This window comes from Schistocerca nitens, chromosome 5, assembly GCF_023898315.1.
Source record: "Schistocerca nitens isolate TAMUIC-IGC-003100 chromosome 5, iqSchNite1.1, whole genome shotgun sequence".
Classification (NCBI taxonomy): Eukaryota; Metazoa; Arthropoda; class Insecta; order Orthoptera; family Acrididae; genus Schistocerca; species Schistocerca nitens.
Window position 1 is genome coordinate 482,431,736 of NC_064618.1, and position 24,300 is coordinate 482,456,035.

Genomic DNA, 24,300 nt, shown 5'->3' on the forward strand with positions numbered 1-24,300 from the left:
AAGTATTGTAAAAAATTTTAATTGTAGTTCTGTAAGTATAATAGAAAATTCATGCAAAATTCCTAGCACTTTGCCCCATATCTCAGCTTACACTCAGAATTTCAAAATTTGCTCTTGAGGCAAAATCCATTTGGTTTATAGAAATAAGTGTGCAAAATCTCATAATTGTAACCTTTATACACTGTGAGAAAAAGGTACATAAACTTTAAAAACGTATTTTTTGGAAAATGCAATTTAAAGTTCAACCCAACGTTATTTTCTTTTGCCACCTTTTCAGAAGGCCCCAGATTTGTACTCAGTGCCTTCTTTAAGGCTTCTCTTCTGGTTTCTTGTTTTCTGCCTTCTTTCCTTTACCAGGTCTACAACTGACTTCTCAGCTGCAGACAGGCGTTGTAAATCTATTTTTCTCAAGATGTCTTGAGTGAAATTTCCCATCTTAAAGCCAATTCTTTCTGATACCTTCAGCCTCCCTAGGGTCCCATCATTAAATATAGGAACTGCATCGTAAGTTCTAATTCTAACAACTGTAGCAAATAAAATGTGGTTTTTAGAGAATCGCTTCCATACGAGACACATTTGGATTCTGAGTTTTGCTACGAACACACTTTTTTAGAAGTTCAGGTACGTGGGGCTGTCAACATCTAGGATACAATTTGGAAGGCTTTCCTAGTGAATGTAGGGGTTGTTATCCTTCTGAGACTGTAGACATTAACAGCAGCTAATATGGCACAGATGATGAATAGGATGTTCATCTCTTGACACCATATGGAAGGATGTAGCCCATACTGCACTTTTCATGTTACATACACTGAATAGTTCTATCTGATAGCTTTGCCATAACAACTTGAAGATTGTCTGTCATCTTCTTTATGGGTGCGTTTTGTCCACCAATATCCTTTCGATCTTCCAACATCTTACCCTTCTTGTCATTGACAAATCAGAGATGATCCATAAAGCCAAAGAGCACGTATCACGGCCTTCTAGATGTATCCGTAAGCTTGCTTCCAAGTAGTCAACAGAATCGTTGTTCACCGAGCTAACATTGAAGTGTTGCTTCAAAATGTGGGCGTGGCAGGTAGGTTGCGTCACACATTTCATTATTTTTCAGGCACTTCGGATGCGATTTCATCATTGAAACTTTGGGAATTTATTGTTCATGAGTGCAACTAATAAGTGAAAATAATTTGAAAATTGACATTTTCGCTCAATTTCACGACACTTTTTAGACGAGCGGTGGTCCATTGCCATAAACTTCATCTCTCTTGAACTATGAGTCGTAAAATGATGTAACTTGGAGGTCCATTCAGTAGTATATGTGGAAACTGTTTGCAAACTGTGTTGCGGGTAATATGTCATACTTTGAGACTCAGGCTTCGTCTCAAAAATATTAACTGAAAACAAATAATCTGCAAGAGACAGATCCTGTTGGATTGTGTACTACACTTTTATAGTACAGGCATGCGTATATATACTGGCGGCACAGTTAATTTACTGATTCGACGAATCACTTACCGCAGAACACTGTACTTAACATGTTTGATTCTGCTGTGAAACAACACATCACAGCGTGCACGATAGAACATCACGGCTGAATATCGCGAACATTTTCAGAAAACTGCTCACGTAATTTGCTGCGGCATAATTCACCCTGAGCTCCCTTTCAAACTTTAGAGCGCTGAAATGCAAGAGCGTATATAGTATGGTAGCGTGTTCAAACAGTATGGATTCAGCGTTAGCATAATTTTGAATTTAAGAGTATAGCGCAGTGGATTAGCGATTCGTGATATCTTGATTATCTCACTCCTTATCGAAGTCCGAGTATTCTGTCGCACATTCCAATTTTTTTAAAACCATTTATTCTGTGTTTTTGTCACAATGTTAATTGGTCATACGACTCGAGATTCGACGAGAAATGCGGAGCCTTCTACATTTGAGCGCGTCTCTGGTTTCTCTCACGTAACATGCAACAGTTTTGTACAGTGGTTAGAGCAGCATGAAGTCGATAGACACGTGCGAATAACTGTAACAGGCAGGGGCCTGGCTGACAACAGGTATCGCTCTTAATATCGTCGCACTTTTTTCCCCTATAGCGCTCCCCAAGATTGGCAAGAACAACATGTTTCAGCCATGTCTTCTACGGTAAAACAACACCTAAGTGCAGTACACAGTGGCAGCGTTAAACGCAGCGGCGTTCCGTTTCGCGGTTTTGCGAGAATAGATTTTTATGTTGTAATGTAAACGATTACGCAAAACTGTTAGTTCAAGACTATTTCAACTTTGGATACGTGAAATATTTCAGATCTGTGTGTCATTTATGCTGTTCTCAAGTGTTCCTCGCGAAGTGTGAGACAAGAGTCTCATTTCCATTAGCAACACCCGTCTCGTCTCTCATCTATCAGCACTCCCTTCGGAAGCACCGGATTAAATGTTTGCAAACTGTTCCTTTGTCTAATGGCTGTTAATGATTGGGATATGATCAGCTTTGATACTGCACAACCCAGTTCCTGAAGAATGTGATAGACCTGTCAGTGTACAGTGCCACATGCCCACTCCCAAACAAAATCTTTAGTTTAAAAGCTACCTTAAGCGCAAAAAATATCACTGAAATAGCAGATGCACGCAAGCAGAACAGGCTTTTTCTTTGCAACGAGCCACGCTGATGAATCACGTCTGCAGAATTTTTCATTCCCGCAAAGCCTTAATACAGGTCACGCCAAGTGCTAAGGTGGTTTTGGTTAGCTGCGCGTTATAAAACCAATTGCTACAAAGACAATTTATTTTTCGGAAGCGATTAAAAGTTTTCCACAACCTCGGCTTCAAAACGGAATGCTGCGATTTTGCCGCAGTAATATGAAATGATATAGATGTGTAATTCAGTCAGAATTTAAATGTACCGGCAGCTACTTCTTTGCACGTTATTTCGTATCAGAAGCATGGAATTGTTCACTTATTTCCACGCTATCCAAACCTAAAGACCTGTTGTCATGATTTACATCGAAATCTTGTAGGGCCTTCAAGAGATTAGTGCCTACCAACTACTCTCTCGAAGCATAGTTTGCATAACATCGCGACGCATAATGTGACCTAGAGTCGAATGACATTACTGATGCAAAGAGTCTGCAATCAAAAGAAACTGCTAACTCCACGGTTATATCTACCACATACGTTAGAAATTTTGTTCCAGATTTTGTTTTATCCGGAACATGTACTGATTATTTACGACTTGGTGAGCAGTTATGATAGTCACAAGGAGTGGTTTGTACTCACAGGGCATCTTGTTTGCTCCTCTTTTGATCTGCAGGAATACATTGATCAAGGTGAGGAGTAATTCTCTATTTCATACAACACTAATATTGCGATGGAAACGTCATTTGGCCGGGAGACGCGCTAAAACGACAAACTTCAAGTTGCGGAGCAGCAGATTTGCTCTTTTGACTGGGAAAGAGAATACAAAACACCCCATAAGTTTTATGACGATTTATTTTTCTCTAGAACGATCCCATTGACGACCACTTAATTAAAACTGCAGTTTCGTCGGCCCGAAGAGCAGCTAAGCAAACCGATCGAAGCTCGGCTCTCTGTTTTGTAGTTATTTAGTTTTCCCGTATGGCGCAGCCTAACTCTTGACAGGATCTTAATCAAGCTGCCGAAGGCTAATATACCGTTACCTTACGGAGGGGTAAAACCAGAAAGTGAGCCTTCCTCAGTGCGTTAAGTCTGTCAGCACAGAAGACGCGCGCTATGGTACAAAATCCTACATCGGATTCTATTTCAGGCATGAACGTTGCAGGCAAATGATGACCTCCCTTTGGTAACGATAAATATATACGTTCTCTGTAAGACACTGTTCAGCGCGTGACATTTTGTAGAGCACACGGGGAAGTAACTTATCCATTTGAGAATTCAACAAGGAGAAAACCGTTTATCTGACGGCGGTTCAAAGTCTTTAAATCTATGTAGTCACAGACTCAAAAGTCTGTAGCAGTTTCTCCTTGCACAGAAAGTATCTCGCTTCTTTCTTATGTCTTCCCTCTAAACTTACTGAGCATCTGTTGATTACTCAGTAATGGCTCAAACGACTAAGTGGTTGTGGCGCGTCTTCGAATCCTTTCTATCTCTTTACACTCATCCCCCCTCTAAACTTACTGAGCATCTGTTAATTACTCAGTAATGGCTCAAACGACTAAGTGGTTGTGGCACGTCTTCGAATCCTTTCTATCTCTTTACACTCATCCCGTAAGGTTCATACACTAGCTATACTATACGCCGAGAAGGATCATATGATATCATTACACATAACAGACGAGGTGCCGTATTACTTCGTGTACTACCCAGTATTTCTCGTAGACAGGTAATCATGCCCTTTAATTAGGTAAAGACACTGAGCGCAGAGGCGACGAAAACGTTTCGCACAATTCGACGGCGCGATCCCTACTTCGTTTCCTTTGTTCTGTGCTGTGTGAGTTGTCTTCACAAGAAACTTTTGCTTTAGACGAGGCGGATGCGAGGAAAGGCATGAGGTCGCGCGGCTGTGGAACTTCACCGGTCGGAGGCCGTTCCAGGCGAGCGCGCGCCTGTCCCCGCCTTCCACTCCGCCGTCTGTTTACACTTTCCCGCCCGAGCTGTTGTCCGGTCGGGCGGGGCAGGACGCTATTGGGGGGAGGCGTGACACTGCCAGCCAATTGGCGCGCCGTGGGCTCCGCTCTGGCCTCCATTGGCCGCCGCTGTTGCGTAGCCACGCCTCCCGCTGTCCCACCCGGCCGCGGGTCCAGGGAACAATGGGCTGGACACGAGGTGGGCGCAGTCGGCCGCCCGTGTGCCATTAATCTGGCCACTGATGCGGCCAGTTTTAATTAACATCGCTCGGCCACTAACGAGCAACCGGCACACAATGAGCGGTCGCATTGAGCCGATACAGTGAAACTGTGCGCTCTCCAAATAGGGTCACTCATTAGCGGGTAAGCTTGCCTCTGCTGATTAGATAATTGCGACAATGGTCACAACGAAGTTGTATCGGATTACGCTACACGCGTGCTAAACTAGGGTCTGTAATTTCGTTTGCCCATTTCACTGCACGACGCTTAGTCCGTGTACGTTGTTATCATATTATTCGATATACACACATTTTCGTTGCCATAGGCTGTAACTGTCACACTAATTCGAGTTAACGTAACTGTAATTGAATAAATGTGGATGTGCAGCCACTACATACTTCTCTTCTTAGTTTCCACAGTTGGTTTTATGATCTCGATGATACTTTAAAAATACTACGTTCGGGGAAAAAGAATGTCTGTTGTCAGCGAAGCTATAGCTAAGTCTCCTGCCTGAAAAGGTGTATGTCGCATGTTCACAAACTGACACATCCTACAATGTTATTACATACACTAGCTGAATTTTCGCTTGCGTGTAGGCAGCTGTATGTTGCGAAGGTGAAAGAGGACTCTAACGAGCCCCACGTCGTTTTGAGCGGTAGGCCTCTGATTAAATTTATATCATTGCTTTAGTATGTCACCCAGCGTTGAAAGTTCGCGGAGGATATTAGCTCATGGAAAGTCTCTGGGAGTCAGGAGCTTGCCCATATACTAATTTTAGCTTTCACCAGGTCGACTTTCTGATTCTCGGACAGAAGAGATGAGCGTCTGATAAACCACCCGTTTTCCTTTTCGTAAATCACTTGTCTTGCTTTTTGCAGCACACTGATCCACAAGTCTCATACGTCAACCGTACAGGTGAACTGACTGTCATTTGGGTGTCTTATCACACAATTTACCACGGTATTTCGAAATTTGCTGCGGTTTTAGCCCATTCTTCGTTTATATGGTAACCTCTTCGAGTCACTACGCATTCTAGCGAACTTCAAACTCTCAGCCCATCCCCTTGTTGGTCTTAGTACACCATAAATACCGTTCGGGGCAGTCCACGATCTTGGAAGCCACACGAGACATTTACAAGCTCAAGAAATTACCTGCGCCGCTTGTCGACATACACACGCCACATCATATAAGCATTTAAGGATAATACTAATGAGTTATATGAAATAAGACGATCAAGCAGAATTCAAAGCCATTATTGGTGAAAGCAAATGGAAGACCAAATTTGTTGGAAGGGTTCTGGGAAAATACGACTGATCTGTAATAGAGATCGCATACGAGACGCTGGTGTGACGAGTTGTGGAGTTCTGTTCCAGTGTTGGTGTCCTCATCAAGTAGGCACGACAACAGACATCAAAAGATCACAGAGACGCGCTACTAGGACTGTCATACGTTGGTCGGATCCATACGAATGTGTAACAGAAAAGCTGAGGAACTTAAAACGTGGATTCTTGAAAGCAAGGCAAAATAGTTCTCGCAAAACCCAGTAAATTTACAGGACATTTATTCAAATAAGACTGTGCGACCGCTATGCTGCTACGAGCATATGTCTTGCGTAGGGACCCTCAGTATACACTACACGATTAAAAGTATCTGGACATTAATCTGGGGCGTGTCCAGTCTTCAACTTTATGGCGGCTTCAACTCAGCCAAGGACACTTTCAGTGAGGTGTCTGAACGTTTGTGGAGAAGTGACAGCCCATTCTTCATCACGAATGAGACCAGGTAATGCAGTGGTTTTGGACGCTGGGGTTCGGAGAGAAATCGACGTTCCAACTCATCCCAAACATAGTGGGTTCAGCGCGTGATTCTGGGCAGGCCAGTCCATTAAAGGAATGTTATTATCCACAAACAAGTGTCTCACAGACGGTGCTTCATGACAGGGTGCATTATCATGCTGATAACAATCATAGACTCCGAATAGTTCCTCTACTGACCGCAGTACATAATGCTGTAAAATGGTGATCATATTCTTCCGCATTTAGCGTGCACTATGAGAGGACAATGTCTTAACCTCAAAAATATACCATTACATCACATCCTTCGTACTTCTCCGCTAGCACTACACATGATGGAAGGTGAAGTTTTCGAAGCACTCTCCAAACCCAAACCCCTCCATCGGACTGCTGCAGGGTATAGCGTCATTCATCACTCCAAGTACCTCTTTCCAGTCATTCACTGTCCAGCGGCGTCCCTCACATCAAGCGCCGTTTAGCATAGACTATAGAACTGTGTGACTGTAGAGGGGCTGACCTGCCACTCTTTTTAACTGCCTTCGGACAGTCATTCGGCTCGGTGGGACTTTTACGAGTGATTGCTTTCGCCGATTTGATGCGATTTTTTACAACCACGTTTCGCAACGCTCAGCGGTCCTTCCACGTCAGTAGATGAGGTTTGCCTGGTGTTGGTTTAACCGTGGCTGGTTACATTTCACAACCACATCAACAACAGTGTACTTAAACGGCTTTAGAAGGGTTGAGATGTCCCTGATGGGTTTGTTACTCAGGTCCACGTTCGAAAACACTGAGCCCTCCTGATCGACCCATTCTGCTGTTCCTGCTTCTCTGCTGACAACACAAAACTCCCCCCCCCCCCACCCCCCCAATCCTGTTATCCTGGCGTCCACTTCCAGTGACATCTAGTTCTCAGTTCTAAATTACATAGGTGTGTCCAGATACTTTGATCAGATAGTGTAAGAGAAGAGAGAATAGGGCACGTACAGAGACGGTATTTTTTCCCTTGCTCGTCACGGGAATAGAACAAATAAGAAAATCGATAATAATGATAGACTGTGCCGTGCACCGACGGTAGTTTGCGGAATATGTAGACGTACAGTCCTTCGGTATGACCTCAATGCTGCCGCACAGTTCTCTGTCGCCAGCCAGAACGCCATTCCCCTTGGTTGATTTGGAGATCTCTCTGCATCGTCCTACAGCAAAATTCTGAAGGTGTTATCCGTAGAAGGTCCCTTGATGATGCTGAAAAGGTGTAGGCTATTTGTTGACACAGAGATCTGCCACCGGTCTATACCTCATTCTTGTCACGTGAGGAACAACTGACATAAGGTGTGAGGAGCACAGTGAGCGCGTTGTGAGCAGTTGCACATTGCTGCCAGACTTTGGCACTGATAAAGTCACTCCCTCGTGCGGAGACCAACCTGGCTCTCTTGTTACAGCATCCAGTACGGAGTATACCTTCTTGTTGTCCCCGTGTAACAGCTTCCCGGCAGAACACAATGAATAACGAAGTTTCTGCAACTGTCTTCACAGCGGAAGCTCAAAAGCAAACGTCATTTCGACAGTTCCATTCTGTAACGAGGTGTTTTATGTGGTGCACTATATGTCTGGCCCTCGGCTTTCCGCGTTTGCAGTAAGACACGCGCGTTACAGAGCAGTATTACGCGGCGTCGGTGTTACGAAACGTGCAATTAATGGTGGCAGGCAGAGCGAGGAGGCAGCCGGGAGAAAGCCGCGTGTGGGCGCGCGCCTCGCTGCCCATATGGAACGCCGAGCGACCACCGAACTTGGCCGCACCGAGGCAATTTTTCCCAGTTTGCGAAATATACGTTGTATGTACTCATAATTCTTTAGTTTGGGATTAATCTTTGCCACGTTTGAAGCAGACAGTACACGGATGTTACGAAGTAATACGTTCTCGTTGGCTAGATGATAAATAGCGCACGCCTTTTAAACGCTTTGAAACTTGTAAATATCTTCTGGCACACGAGTACATAACATCTGGGATTTCTTTCCGTAGGATTAGACGCTTAAAAATTGTTTGGGGTGGTGAGAACAAGCATGGAGTGAGCACTCGGATACGCAAAGTAGGATTTCTGTCGCCTACATTGTCACTCACGTCACGTGACTGTGTGACCTGTGAAAAATAAGTGTTCCTTCTTTCAAGTATTTTGACGTTCACCCCTAGTATTGAAGGTGATTTTAAAGTTTCGTGTGAACAACACTGCTACACCAAAAGTCGGCCGGCCGCGGTGGTCTCGCGGTTCTAGGCGCGCAGTCCGGAACCGTGCGACTGCTACGGTCGCAGGTTCGAATCCTGCCTCGGGCATGGATGTGTGTGATGTCCTTAGGTTAGTTAGGTTTAAGCAGTTCTAAGTTCTAGGGGACTTATGACCACAGCAGTTGAGTCCCATAGTGCTCAGAGCCATTTGAACCATTTGAACCAAAAGTCATGTGACATTTCTCGTTTGAAGTTGGCGACATTGCAGTACGCTGCCACTCCATGCTCCTACTCTGTGGGCACAACGGAAAAAAGTACAAATATTGGAGTTTTCTGTTAGTTGTGTATTGATTTAGAATCTCACGAATATGCAGATGTGTGTAATCATTCAATACCACCCTTTTTAAAGATTTTTTAAAATGTAGCTTTATGGATGTGCCAGAACACGAGCGGCAAAACGTGAAGAACTTATATTTTATGTAGGCTTATTTTTTCCATTGGTTTTTCTCGCATTAGGAATTCATGTCCGAACTTAGCCCCAAGTGTTGAAATCAACCTTTTTTACGCTGCGAAGGCCATTGTAGTAAAGAATGCTTACAAGATGATTTTAACATGGACAATGGAGTGCAAGGAACGTATTAAACTAATTGGACGTCTTGTAACCGATTGTCCATATATGAGCGATAAATTTTCCGTGAAGTGAGCACTGGCGAGATTCTGATAGTTATTTGTTTGCCGCTGTGTAAGCAGGTCAACGCGACTAGATTAGAAGTGCAAACAGTGGACACGGATTATTTAGATGACGCTAATTGTGAAGACTCGGCGTGCGTAAGCTGCCATAGTTCTTAGCACTTTACATCACTGACTTATTCTTGACGAAACACCACATTGTCCTTTACATTGTGCTTACAACGCCATTATTTTCCACTACAAGTTCAGGGCCATATTCTTGTAGGTTACGCATCTATTATTCTCGCGAGTTTCCTACAGCAGGTTACTCTCAGTTGTAAAATTCAGGCATCTTCTCACTTGTAAGCGAAATTTTTCTGCAACAGCAAAAGTTTCCCAGCGGCTGAAGCCGTGCGGGATATACCTTATTTGTAACATACTCATCGATTGATACGTTACTCTTTACATAATGTCTACATTTCGGCTTTTTATCAAAGAAAACCTCATTGAGAGTAAACTCAGCATTTGAACAACCCAAGTGAGACTAGTAAAATATTTAATAATTCGATAATTGTAAAATAAATTTACTTGTCTCAAAACATTGCAAATTATGCAAAAGTATATAGTTAGGGGTTTGCGAGAAATGAGTGTTTTATTGCAAGTTCCATATCTACGGCAAGAGTCTGAAAACTGTTGGTGTGCAATCTTATTGTGGAAATCCTCGTTTTGTATGACTAATATATTTTCACTGTTAGATACGGCAGTAGTTGCACTTTACTAGACTGCATCGTTCTCCCAAAGTATATGATTTGATCTGTTTAGCACTAGGTGTTAGCTGTCTAGATAGGATTGGGTGCGGCAGGGGCGGCGAAATCGCGAGAGATCAGCCGCTTAATCAGGGTATAATTTTAGGCGGACTTTCACACCCGTTGAGCCAAATGCCATCATAGTTTCTTCTTTCCGTCTTACGTACCCAATCTCCTTACAATTCCAAAACATACACACCATTGATGGAATAAGATACTTTGGGAGTGAAGCCTAAGAGGGTGCTTTCGTCACTAAGAAGTAGTAGGATTAAATAGATGGGAAGAGTTTGGAATACACCTCTAGCAAAAGATTGAAAATCGTGGGCAGTCAGCGTTACATGCTTTATCTCGGAATAGGTCCTTTGTAGTTTGAAGTACAAATGGCACACAGGAAATTCAGTTATCTAGCTTAATAAAGAAAGAAGCATTTAAAGTAAAATTTGTACGTTTGTTTTCCGAGTGTATCTCATCGGGCATTGTTAGCATTTCGAGATTGACGAGGGCTTTTGATTGACGAGAGTGGAAGCGTTATATAGTTCCAAGAAACTCACCTGTGAGAGCGTTCAGTAAAATCATTACGAAGGACACCTGATTTCACAGAAGGATGTAAAAAGATATTACCGTGCTGGCGCAGGTCACACGAGAATCAGAGTAGGAATATCTATGGAATGAGCATTGAGATGAGCAGATAAAGATTTTTATTTTCAACCTACATTGCCCTGTAGGTCACGTGGTGACTTGGTATTTCCCAATGAAATTTACTGTTGCTTCTTTCACGTATTGCTATTTACATCGGTAGCAGCAACAATTACCAACCATTGCTGTTACTAATAAATAAATGTGTAAAAATAGGATACTTACAATACTGAAGTTGGCTTTAGAGCAAAACGTACACACAGTGTGGCGATTTCGATCTAATATCTGCGACAAGCGTAATTCTGTGTGTTCACTCCTACTGTATAACCAATCATAACGATAGAATTTGAAAAGCATGACACCAACAAATACCTATCTAGACGTACACTCCGCAAGTAACGTCTGCAACGTACGTGCAGTCGTTTGTCTTCTCGTAACACGCGTGAATGAACGAGGAAAGGACAACGATATGAGCTACAATTCGCCTTGGATGCGTCGTTACAGGTGGAATGACAAGCTAGACGCAAGTGCAGTTGTGCTAAGTGCCGTTGTTGTGTTGTGTGCAGGCGGGTACAGCCACCTGAGGTCGCCGGCGGTGCCGCCGCGCGACGCAGATTGCGGCCGCGACGAACCGACGCCGCCGCCCGCCTTCATACACCTCCGCCCGCCCGCCGGATACCACATCAAAGACGGTAAGTGCTGCGGCCACCACCTACATCTCATTACTGCTCGTTTCCGCTTCCGATTACCTCCTCCTCGTCTTCCTGAAATCGAGAAACCTTTGGCGGTTCTGGTCATACTCCCGCAGTCTGACACCTTGACCGCTCAGCCAGGGACAGTGACAATATATTATACGACAAGCTAAACGATATTGATCTCAAAAGTTTTGAACGTAGCTCGTAACACGCGGTGTTATTTTACGTCAGTTCGATTCCTCAGTTGCAACAAAACTGGCAGAACTGGTTAAACAGATAAAAATCAACGATAGCTGGCAACGTATCACCATGCTTGTGTACTTAATTCTTGCTAGTGGCTGAAAACTTTTATGGTATAAACCGACGATGGGAACGAGTGATTTTTATATCACGAATATGGATAGAAACGGCCGTGACGTCTTCCAACACGTATCACTACTATGAAACGGTTAGGTCCTGCACGTAATTACGAAGTTCATACTTTTAGTATCATGTTGTGAATGTTGGGAAATATTGACAGTGTACTTCGAAGTATTTAATAACATTTTGTTTGTGCAATAAACCTCTGCTGTTGCAGGCCTATTTCAGGAATCACATACCTGGTAGAATCATATTAATTGGCAAGACTTATATCTACATATTTTGTATCCGTTTGACTCGTTCTCTGCCAATCTGTGTCTTAATGTTCTCGACTCCTTTTGCGTCTATTAGTCTTGTAGTTTAACTGCAAGTATTGACACAGTCTCCTTGCCATCTCTGTGTTTCTACAGAAATGTTATCAACAGCACCACTGCTCGTTTCCATAACTCTTGTAAAATGTATGACGAAGGAGTGTATGAAATGCCAAGGGATAGTTGTATATCTGTAGAATAGTACGCCCTAAGCATTTAAATTACAGCGGTCATTTAATATTATCTCATTCTGTTTAGAAGTTAAAACGTTTAATAACATGTTTAATCGTTCGATAAGTAACTAAAAATCACCGTCTGGAGCTCAGAATATCTAATTACTAAGAACTTCCCCATGAATTTCCACTTTGCAGATCAGCTTCAATGTGGTAATAACTGCAATATCTAAGGGTATCAGTGCTTTCAGATTTGGATTTGTTCGTAATATAAGTGACAGCACTGCATTCAAGTTCACTTTTCAGAGTGGCCAGTCCTCCCTAAGTAATTATAAATTCTGACGAAAAGACCTTACTCCGCTTGCACATAGCGAAATGAAACAAAACTACACAATCACGCTCAGTGACTAGACAAATGACTCGCAGCCATATTGCCACACATGGATGATTTGCCACATGCGATTCATCAGACTTTACGAGAATTCCGAACGATCAACAGTCGATCGCTTCAGTCGGCTGTTTTTCCACATACATGCAATTTGCCCACATAGTGCATTCTATGGGCAGATCGCGCTCCAGATTGAACGATTACTGCGATCTGTCACCCTCGTATGGATAACTGCGATCTGTCACTCTCGTATGGGGCCTATTAGAGTACAGTAGTATCGTCGTCCTATACTTATCCTTTCGTTCTGGAGTTTTAAACGGTTAATAGAACAGCTTATGCAGAGATTTGAACGTAAGAGGGACGCACCTTTGAGCTAGGCTTCGTGAGGCTTTCTCAGGTGGCTCACACGGAACCCAGGCTTGCATAAGAAGTGTGAATGTCGAAATGAGTTGACCAGCACGGACCGTCACGAGTGTCCCCGTTTGCGCAGGCGGCGCATTCGGTCCTCTGGAGCCGACGCTGGGGCAGGCGCAGGCGGCGGCGCTGGGCAGCGCCGACGACGGGTTCGGCGCCCCGCAGCAGCCCCCGCCCCCGCAGGCGTCGCAGCAGCCGCCCCCCTCGTCGCAGCCGCCCCCGCAGGGCCAGCAGCCGCCGTCCGGTCCCGCGCACTTCGATCACGACCAGGACTACCACTCGCTGGACGCCCACCAACCACCGCCCTACCTCGAGTCTTCCCCGGAGTTCTACTCTGCTGCGCCTCCGCTCTTCGACAAGTACCAGCAGTACGTCAAGAACTTCAGCCGCGGTGAGTAACGCTGTAGCACTTCTTCATCTAACTGCCTCGCAACGTGCTGCGTATCAAACAATTTTCCTCTCCGAGGAGAAACGCTGTTATGATCCATGTAGTCTGTTTCTGTAGATGAACGTTACTCGTATGGGATACAGCACATTTCCTCTCGAGCTTGGCACTCGCAACTAGCATCTCCAAGTTTTCACTTTCTCTCCTTTTGTGTCTTTTGCACTCTCTTTAAATCGCAGAAATGTAACAATTTGCTCGTAAAAGCAGTTTCTGGGTTCCAGCTGAGACAGACGGCAGATTGTTAGGTAGTTTTAGACGCACTGGGTGAAATGTCTCCTACCCTTAAAAGTCCAGATCTTCTCTTCTATTCGTTGAAATAACTACCATTCCAAGTAAAGACCTCCCGTGAGTCTTGCTACAACATCAGTGATGCAACAACGTAAATTCACGATTATCAGCTGTTTCCGTTGCAGTTACATCACCTATTAATTTAGTATTTGATTGTACAAATTGCTTAAATTATACTTAAGGCGTGATTTCCTGTCGTAGCTAGGCTAGTTCCGTGCATCTCTCCGTGTTAGCGTATTTGTGCAAGTCTTTTCATATCATTTTACACTAACTGCTGGACATTCCATACATTTGAACCTGCTTATTGTATTTGATTTTTGGCCTTCCTCTACAATCAGCCACTAGCCAGTCACCAAATTATTCTCTGATGTCTCATGATTTGTCCTACTAATCGATCCATCGTAGTTGAGCCGCAAATTTCTTTTCTCCCCAGTCTCATGCAGTATCCTTTCATTAGTCATTCAGTCGACCATCTAATCGTCAGTATTCTTCTGTAGCACCACACTGGAAATGCTTTTCCTTATTGTTTGTAACGTTCATTGTGCACACTTCACTGCCATATAAAGCTACACTCCAGTTGAATGCTTCCAGAAAATACTTATTTGTATCCGACTTTATCAAACTACTACTTTCTAGAAAATCTTTTCTTGCTTTTGCCAGTCTGCATTTTATATTCTCTTTACCTTTTGCATCGTTCGTTATTTTGTTGTCCAACTAGGAAAACATTTCTATTGCATTTCGTGTTTGCTTTTGCTATTGCCGTTATCCCGCATTGTGCACAGGGTCGTCAGGGTTAAGAACGGAGTTGGCATGGTTAATTTGAAGGGGTGGCCGGATGCCCTTCCTGTCGCCGCCCCATACCCCGTGTACCCCAGCTGTCTGTGTTTAGTGTAAATCGTGAAATAGTGTGAAAGTTTCAAATGTCTGCGGGTCGTGTAACTGAGGCGGGACGTGGGGACCAGCCCGGTATTCACCTAGTAGGATGTGGAAAACCGCCTGAAAACCACATGCAGGCTGGACGGCACACCGGCCGCAGTCGTTAATCCGCCGGGCGGATTCGATCCGAGGCCGGCGCGCCTACCCGAGTCCAGGAGCAGCGCGTTAGCGCTCTCGGCTACCCTGGCGGGCCCTATTGCATTTCGTGTCTCATTTGTTAATAATTTCCCTCCTTAAATATTTTAATTCGACTACCTTCCATTACCTTTGATTTACTTATGTTGGTGTTCATCTTATAACTTCTTTTCATGACACTATCTGTTCCGCTCAGCTGGTATTCCAAATCCTTCGCCATCTCTTACAGAATTACTGGGTCATCAGAAAATAACGCAATTTTTTATTCGTTTCGCTCTGTCTAAACGTGACTTACATTTCCAAATTTCTCCTCGGTTTCCTCTACAGCCTGCTCAGTGTACATACTGAATAACTTAGAGGAGGTGCTATAATCCTTCGCTACTACTGCTTCCCTTTTCGTGTCCTCCTCCTCTTACAACTGCACTCCATCGTCCGTAATAACCAGAGAATGTCGAAGGGTGTGTTCCAGTCAATATTATCAAAAGATATGACCCTTAATTGTAGAGTGTGTGGCGCGACAGAGGCTTCATCTCGACTTTCCTCGTGTGTTACAGCTCGCTACGGCGGCCACCACGACGGCTATGCCGACGCGTACGGGTCGCCGTACGACGCGTTCCAGACGGTGCCGACGAGCGGCGACCACTGGGGCGGAGGGGGAGGCCCCGGCGGCGAGCACGCCGCCTTCCTGCAGCACGCCCACGCACACGCGCACCACGCGGCCGCGGCGCGCGGCCCGCAGGACCTGGCGCACAGCGCGCCCGACACCAAGCCCGTGCTGCAGCCCTCCATGCTCGCCGGATACTCAGGTCAGTGTCTAGCCGCTCGCACGATGCCCTGCAGGGTTCTCTGACCTTTCTTCTACGAGGTGTGATCAAAAAGTAACGGGAATTTCTTAATTTCGCGGGCTTTACACATCTCATTTCCAAGATTTCTTATCTCGTTGGTGCACGTGTCCCCGATGTGTGTGTCTGTAATTTCAGCTGTTTTGAATATTTACTTTATTGTTGTCAGTTATATGCGTTTTTGAGTGCTCTCCGAATTTTTAATTTCGAAAAAGATGGATCAAAGAAGTTGGATTAAATTTTGCTCGAAAAATGGAATTAAGTGCAGCACCGCAACCAGAATGTTGACTGTGGCTTTTGGCGAACCTGTTACGAGTAAGGCAAGAGTTTACGAGGGTTATTAAACGTTTCAAAGGGGTCGAGAAGACATTCAAGACGACTACGACCGTCCTTGATGTCCTATAACAACAATTATTGGCGACAGCGTGGAAGAAGTAAAGAAAATGGTTCTGGAAAATAGCCAAATCACCACCAGAGGGGTCGCTGATTTTTATTTAATCGTGTCAGAAACATTGTACATAAAATCAGAATAATTTACACATACATATCAAGTATATAACAAAAACAAAAAGAGTAAAAAAGTATACAGATATATAAGCGGGATCAAGTAGTTTATTTTATGAAGTCTTGGACCAGAATCTGGCCGCGTCCAGCGCTTCTGCGGTGGCATTCGTCAAATCCTTCTTGGTGCAGGTGCTTGGGCACAGCACACACTGCGTGAGGTGGATGGTGGTTTGAGTGTGTCCACAGTCACACAGCACCAGTTCATTTCAGAGGCCCCATTTGCTCATATTCTCTTTGGATCGTGAGACACCAGAGCTCAGCCTATTAAGAGATTTCCATGTCGTCCATCCTTCCATATGGCCGGGAAGGAGTTCTTCCTTTGGGACTGACCATTCCCCGAAGTGCGCATTTTCTTCTCGCCACGTTGCCAGCCTCACTTGCTGCGGTGTCCCGACGATGTTTTCTGCTGTGTGCAGGAAGCTTTTTCTAGACTTTAGTCGACAGCAGGCTGGCTGGTGTTTGTAGAGCGGGTGGGCTGGTGAGGTCAACGCCTTTGTCTTTTCCTTCCTAGCTGCTACTTTCCTTCTAATATCTCGTGGGGCCATGCCTGCCAGGCATACAATTTATCAGTCAAGGTTGGGGTCGCTGATGATGTCAGCATATCCCTTCGCTCGATTTTTTTTTTTTTTTTTTTTTTTTTTTGCGTACTGAACACATAGCAGCAAAGTTTGTTCCTAAATTGTGTTGCATTTCGATCAAATGAGACGTCACAAAGACATCGTGTAGAAATTGTTGAATGAAGTCCACGACAACCCAGAACTCGTAAAGAAGATTATAACAGGTGACGAAACGTAGGTATACAGGTATGACGATGAAACTCGGGCCCGAACGACCCGATGGAAACTGGATGAAGAGCCGAGACTGAAAAACAGTTGACAGGTTTGAGCACAAGTGAACGTGCTTCTCAGTGTTTCCTTCGATTTCAGTGGGATAGTGTATCGCGAGTTCTCGCCTTGTGGTCATACAGTCGGCAAGAAATACTGACTGGAAGTTATGCTTCATTTGCTTGAGGCAATCTGAAGAAAACGGCCAAAATTGTGGTGAAACAGCTTGTGGAAATTGGATCACGCTAATGCTCCTGCTGACACCTCAGTGCTTATTTGTGATTTTTTGGCAAAGAAACAAAACCGCTACGTCGACTCGGTCACCGCAGTCGCCGGACGTATCGCCCCGTAACTTCTTACTGGGGATTACTTTGAAGGGCAACAAAGTGATGTTGATGAATAAATAAAGATTCATTAAGGGAAAGGAAAATTCCTGTTACTTTTTGTTCACACCCTGTATAAATGATCTTGCGCTTACAAATTTTGCCTCTTTTTCGAGGGAATATGAGAACAGGTATAGAAAGTAGTACCAGTACACTTAATGAGAAAAAAAAGACAGGTAATGACATACCCAAATCATTAACAGACGGTTCGAGGAAAACGCATTACTGTTATATTTCGACAAGACTCGGTACATACAACCCAATACTTGTCATTGAACAGGAAAAGCCACTGCCTAGAATTCATAGAGATGTAGTTCAGCTACATTTACACTGTGCATGATTACTGCTATAGACAATTTATATAAGGAGAAATAAGTTTATTCTGCATATTCCCATTTACTAATGGGTTGTGGAATACTTTTCTTGTGAATGTGGACTTTAAGGGAGAGTAATTTCATTACCTTACGCCTGTTATTATATCTGGCGTCAGTTTGCAGAAACTTCTTCTAAAAACTTATTTTGACAAATGATTTATGATACTTTTTTTTAGTTTTTAAGTCCATTGTCAATAGCAATATTTTTCTTTTCACAAAATCAATAGTCAGAAACATGAACACAACACAGTAATTGAAAAACACACTCTACAAACACTTAGGATTTACCATTAGTACACACTTATTCAGCATTCTGCCAGAGCATGTTGCGGGTGGTGCAGTGGGTTTTGAGGCTGAATTAAAGAATTTTCTGTTGGCAAATCCTGATACTCCATTGAAGAGTATCTTCATAGAAACTGTTAAAATTAATTTATATAAACACTACAACACAATAATATTTCATAAAGTTGAGTAATTTCACTATATTGCATTTATAACATCTACATCTGTCCACAATCTGGAGAGCCCACTCCACAAGATGTATAGGATCCAATATAATGTAATGTAATAGCCGTTCATGACTGCTCTTCATAAACAATGTTGCAATTCCATAGTAAATGTCAAGAGGAGGCAGTATGTTAATTTGAGGGGGGGGGGGGGGGGGGGGTCATCAGTGAATACATCTCTCTGGCCATAGAGGCTACACCAGGTTCTTATAAGACTTTTAGAGATTGCACACTGCTCATTAACAAATACCCAATAAGACAAGCCAGTCTGCAGTGCTTGCAATGTGAGTCACATTTTGGAGAGTGCTCACATAAAACTAATGGGGCCAGTCTGTGATCTTCTTCTGAGCCTGCCCACATCTTATTGTCTAGCATTTACTAAATATTTGTTCACTGTGACAGCTTTTACACAGTGTGTTGAGAAGTTCACTAAGTTGGTCTGACTAATGCTGACTTCCCTTATTCTCTAAATAGCAGCTTTGAGCTCTCGATTTTTTAAAAGCAGCTTTTGAACTTTTAAAACATCCTTTTGGGCACAGCTATTGCATTTTCACCAATGACTGGTTTTATTGCTGTCTTTGGCTAATTTAATTTAATCTGATCTGATTACACATATAAACTCAGTTAGGGATTAATGACAGAACTTTTGTGCATCTGTAACTCAGATGATAACTAGAAAAATGATTGGGTCATCGTCACATGCAGTTCTCCATTTCTTGGCCCTCTTCATTATTACAGCCACTGAGAGCAATAATTCAACTCTTCTATTCCATTTTCTATGACCATTCCTTTTCTTACTCATTAATATCCTGAATAAACAGCCACAATCTTAATGATGTGTTAAAATGTAAACTGCTGTGGAATAAATGTGGCTTTCTGTCTGAGTATTGGACACTTTCATTTTCACGGCAACTGATAGCTTTTCTTGAGAGCCTGAGAAGGTTAAATAATATGTTAAATGCGACAAATGAAATTGGCTGTCTTAAAAATTAAACTTTGTCAGTCGACTGTCAGCGTATGTCGTTAACAGCTCCATCACCGTGCTTCAGATTACTACGGAAGAACTTCAGTTCAGTGCCAAAGTGACAGTAACATTTGTCTGTAGAGACAGTTTGTAGAGAATTCCATCTGTAGATATCGGCTAAGTACAAAACAACAAAAGAATTATTTGCTGTGAGAATGGCTTAAACTTTAAAAATTTCACAGTACGTGCTGCAGTGTTTGCATTAATCCTGTAATGTTCAAATGGAAACTTCTTATGAAAATATTTTATTGAAACTGTTTGACTCCTGCAGAAACGCCCCTCATTTGCTGATGAAAGTAAGAATGTATTCTTCTAACACACCCTTGGAAATGAATATTCCTTCATGCCGCATAATCACATGTGGAAGTAATATGACAATAATGGTCAGCATTTAGAAAAAATAAAAGTAAAAACGTGCAGTGCATAATGATTACAGTATTATCAAAAGCTTTAGAACAACTGGACAGCCTGTGTATAAAGTGAAGTTCTTTGAAGCTGCATGATTACCTTTGACTGAATATATGTACATATCTGGTGCATACAACTGATAAGTAATAGAGAAAACAGTGTCTAAATGTGGCTGTACATTTACATATTTTAATTCCACTATAATATTTTTCTTTCATTTCTAGTTAATGGATTTTGCTCTGATGCTGCCAGTACATCCCCTCCATAGTGAACTAAATACTTGATAATAGAGATTTGCTTTGAAATGCCCACTGCGTACCAACAACAAAGTTAATTTTCAAAACAGCTTACTCGATTTGGCATGAACATCTTAACTACTGTTTCTGCATTATGCTAATACCCACAACCTTTCTTTTTGTGCTATATGTGAAACAACCTTTCTTTATGTGCTTGAAGTGGAACAAATCCCAGTTCACAAGAATCTCAATGTCAAAAAATGAATTAATTGTAAAATATGACTCAAATCTGAGTTGATATCATTTTCACAAATTTCTTCTGGTATCTTTAGAATCTGGTACTACTGGTAATACAGAGGGGACACAATGAACAATATAAGGAAAAGGCAGGTTGCTACTCAATGTAAAGATGATACATTGAGTTGCAGATAGGCACAACGAAAAGATACTTACACATTAGCTTTTGGCCAAAGCCTCATTCAGACTGTTAGCTTAACTATCAAAGAAGTGAAAGCTGTATATGTAAGGGTTTCCTTTAGGGCAAATGGAATGTATGGAAGGAACTGATTATGATTTTTCTAATATTTTTTTTTTAACATGTTGTCCGATGGTTTTGTCTCCTGTTCCTTACTGCATTGTGTGTAATATTAAGTGCCATAACACGACTCTGTGTAAAGTGTTTACTTGGGTAGTAAGTATTGGTTTGCGCAATAATGGCGTGAAGAGTTTATTGTAACAATTTGTGCATTACCCTTTACAGCACACTGCAGTTTACAAAGACAGTTACAAATATTAATATGTCAGAATAGTAGGTTGTTGTTGTGTTGTTTTTCTAATGAGTAATTTGTTGTTGTCAGGTGGAGGCCCTTGTTTCACTGGCTCAGGTCCAATCCAGTTGTGGCAATTCTTACTGGAGCTGCTTACTGACAAATCGTGTCAAACATTTATCTCGTGGACCGGAGATGGTTGGGAGTTCAAGCTGACCGATCCTGATGAAGTTGCTCGTCGCTGGGGCATTCGTAAAAATAAGCCCAAAATGAATTACGAGAAGCTGAGCCGAGGCCTGCGTTACTATTATGACAAGAACATCATACACAAGACAGCAGGAAAGCGCTACGTGTATCGCTTTGTGTGTGATTTACAGTCTCTTCTTGGGTTAGTGTTTGTACATATGATACTATAACTCGAGTAGTTTTGCAAATGGTCAGATGAATTCAGTGATTTAATTCAGTTTTAAAGTAGTTGGTAAAATGTGTACAATACAGTAGATTTAAATTTTTGTAGTGTTTCTACACCCTGAAATATTGGAAATATATGCTTGTGATGCATATTAATGAAGATTGTTGGATATTTATATTTCCTTCTTCAGCTCCATTTAATATTCCAATAAAGTTTTGTCCACTTATATTATAAGATTGACTGCCATTTAATGAAATAATTTTGCAATTTCAGATGCTCTCCTGAGGAAGTTCATGCTGCTGTAGAGTTAAAGCCAGAGAAAAAGGATGACGACTGAACATTTGGAAAGGATATACAGAGTCAATTTGAAGGTTTCTGGTGTAGCAGTAAATTAGGGAGCAAAGAAGTGTACATATCCAATCAATCAGTAATTTAAAATAATTGTGTCGGTCATAGTATTTGCTATGTCTGTCCTGAAGGTGTCTCGTTTTAAGAGATACCGAACTCCGGCTTGTTCTTTAAATTTCTCCGAGGATATGTACAATGGGAATTATCAATGCTTGTGTTGACTACGCTCTCTCCTGACAACACGTAACGAACCATGTGGCACAGATACCAGAGGTATACTGCGAGTGAACTAATCGTATGTAAGTTGTTCGAACTGCTGTTGTGTTGTTAGGTAAGAAGAATTACACAGTTTGTTATTAAATGTTTCTAATTAAGTGGTCACAAATAATTGTGAGTGTTTCAGTTTTATCAATAAGTGCCTTGTAAATATTCAATAAACAGTTTTTACTCCCCTGATGCGGGATGCTAACAGATTTTTCTTGTGATTTTACGCGACGATAAATATTGTGGTATCAACATTTTTAATTGTAAGTTGTAATTTTTCATTAATAGAGGAAATGTAATATATTGTTATGCACACTGTAACTGTTATGATTGTGCAAATAGGAAAAATGTAAATTCAGCAATTTTTTAGCTGATATGGAGTGATGTCTCCCAAGGTGCAACACATTAAGTCTGATGGCACAGCTAAAAAACAGCTGTTTTGCCTACACTATTTTCGTAACTTTTACCTGTTGCATACTTCTTTAAGTAATATATGGATGAATTGCTTTTAGAAGAAAAAAGAAAATGTTGACGTCTTGTGTATGATGTTTTTACAAGTGATCATTATACCAAATACAGATTCCATTTAGGCTAATGTTGCACTGTTAAATTTGTATGCTATTATGAGCATATCTTTTTGGATGTACCCTGTGATCTAGTAGCTATCGTCATCAACCAGGATGGTGCTACTGTTCTTTTATGCTGAAGTATAGCAAAATCACAAAAACAAATCATTCAGTTTATATCTTGTATTAGTAATAGAACGTTCATTCTCTTAGTTTTCCAAACATGGCAGATATAGTGATCTATCTTTGATATCAAAATTTTTCTAAACTGCATGGTACTATGTAATTTAATTATGCAATTTCTCTGATTATCTGTTCACTCATGTATACATAACGTTATGAAAAACATCTTTGTGAAATTATTTTCTCCAAAAATAATACTATAAAACTGTTTTGCTGGCAAAAGTATTTATGAATTCAGACTTACTTTAGAAGGATTCTCATTGAGGACTGGACTTTTTTTCTGCCTTTATGAAATGCCCATTAAGCGAAGTTTTTTTTTTCTTTTTTTCTTTTTTTCTTTTTTTTGTGGATGATGCAAATTTTCCTATGCTGTATGTGGTGTTAACATATGTGACCCTCTATAATATCACCATTAAAAAAATGCTGATGATTTTTTGGAAATGCCAGGTGATGAAAATTCATTCACTTGCCTGTCATGTCTGAAGGGGGTTCAAAAGTAATACAGTTTCAACTAAATTCATGTCATTTCTGCTAAATATCTACCTTAAAGTATAGAAGGTAAAGCATCAGTTTTGTATTCATTTAGAAATTCACTTCTGTATGTTAAGATGTTACTTACACGCAAAAGAATATAGGTATGTAATGTTAGTACAGAAACTGTCTAGGAGAAAAATACTTTTGACATATGAATATTTTTAATATCATATGATTGCATTTTCCTCAATGAAAATCTTATTTTTATTATTGCATGCACAAGAGGCCAACTATTATCATAAAATTTAAATTATTAACCCACCTATTCCAGCCAAGAATGGAAAAATATCCTCTGTACTCTTAGAGCTAAATCAGTATTTGGTTTTTTGTGATTTTATATAAATGAAGACAAACTATGCGCAGAAGTCATAGTTGCTGCCTCAATTCTTTTTTTACACCAAAGGAATGAAAAATATATATTGGTAAATTCAAATTATAAATATTATCTGGATGTTTGAGAGAATGACTGTGCTTGATTGAAAGGTTAGAGTAAAGCTATTTGGGACAGCATTGTAAATTTCTATATATGATGGTTAGAAATAAATTATATTCATTTAAAAAAGCTCTGTACTTACAAACTGAAGAGCAAAATAAAGTTGTTTCTGCAGCTAAAAATCTGATGATGTTCATTGGAGCCTGAATTACAGCCATATTCCCTTTAATTAGGCTTGCTTTTTTATCCATGAAAATCAAAGAATATCAGAATACTTTTACTGTATTTTTATCTTTTTCTGCTGCCTGCAAGTCCTGTAAAAACATTGTTAACAGTAAGATAACTACAAGAATCATGAATATCTTTAATTATTCATTTATGTTCTATTTTTAAAATAGTTTGTTCCAATTCAGTTTAAACAGAAATACAAAATAGTGTCTCAAAGGCATAAACTTAGTTCATAAAGTAATCATATCTACACCTGTGTGTGTAAATATCTTGGACTTCCAGACAATAAATTGTGTACTGACAGTGTTTCAAAAAACTCT

At 41.6% G+C, this 24,300-nt stretch overlaps 1 protein-coding gene across 4 annotated transcripts in view; it reads left to right on the top strand.

Moving 5' to 3' along the window:
* Positions 1–23,934, top strand: part of LOC126260016 (ETS-like protein pointed) — an 840,855-nt gene extending 816,921 nt beyond the window's left edge. For all 4 annotated transcript variants that reach the window (XM_049957178.1, XM_049957179.1, XM_049957181.1 and 1 more), the window contains 5 exons: positions 11,506–11,631; positions 13,357–13,671; positions 15,639–15,890; positions 21,103–21,400; positions 21,698–23,934. In XM_049957178.1, the coding sequence (XP_049813135.1) occupies positions 11,506–11,631; positions 13,357–13,671; positions 15,639–15,890; positions 21,103–21,400; positions 21,698–21,761 (1,055 nt within the window). In that variant the 3' untranslated portion in view covers positions 21,762–23,934. The remainder of the gene's footprint in view (positions 1–11,505; positions 11,632–13,356; positions 13,672–15,638; positions 15,891–21,102; positions 21,401–21,697) is intronic.
* Positions 23,935–24,300: the final 366 nt, after the last annotated feature.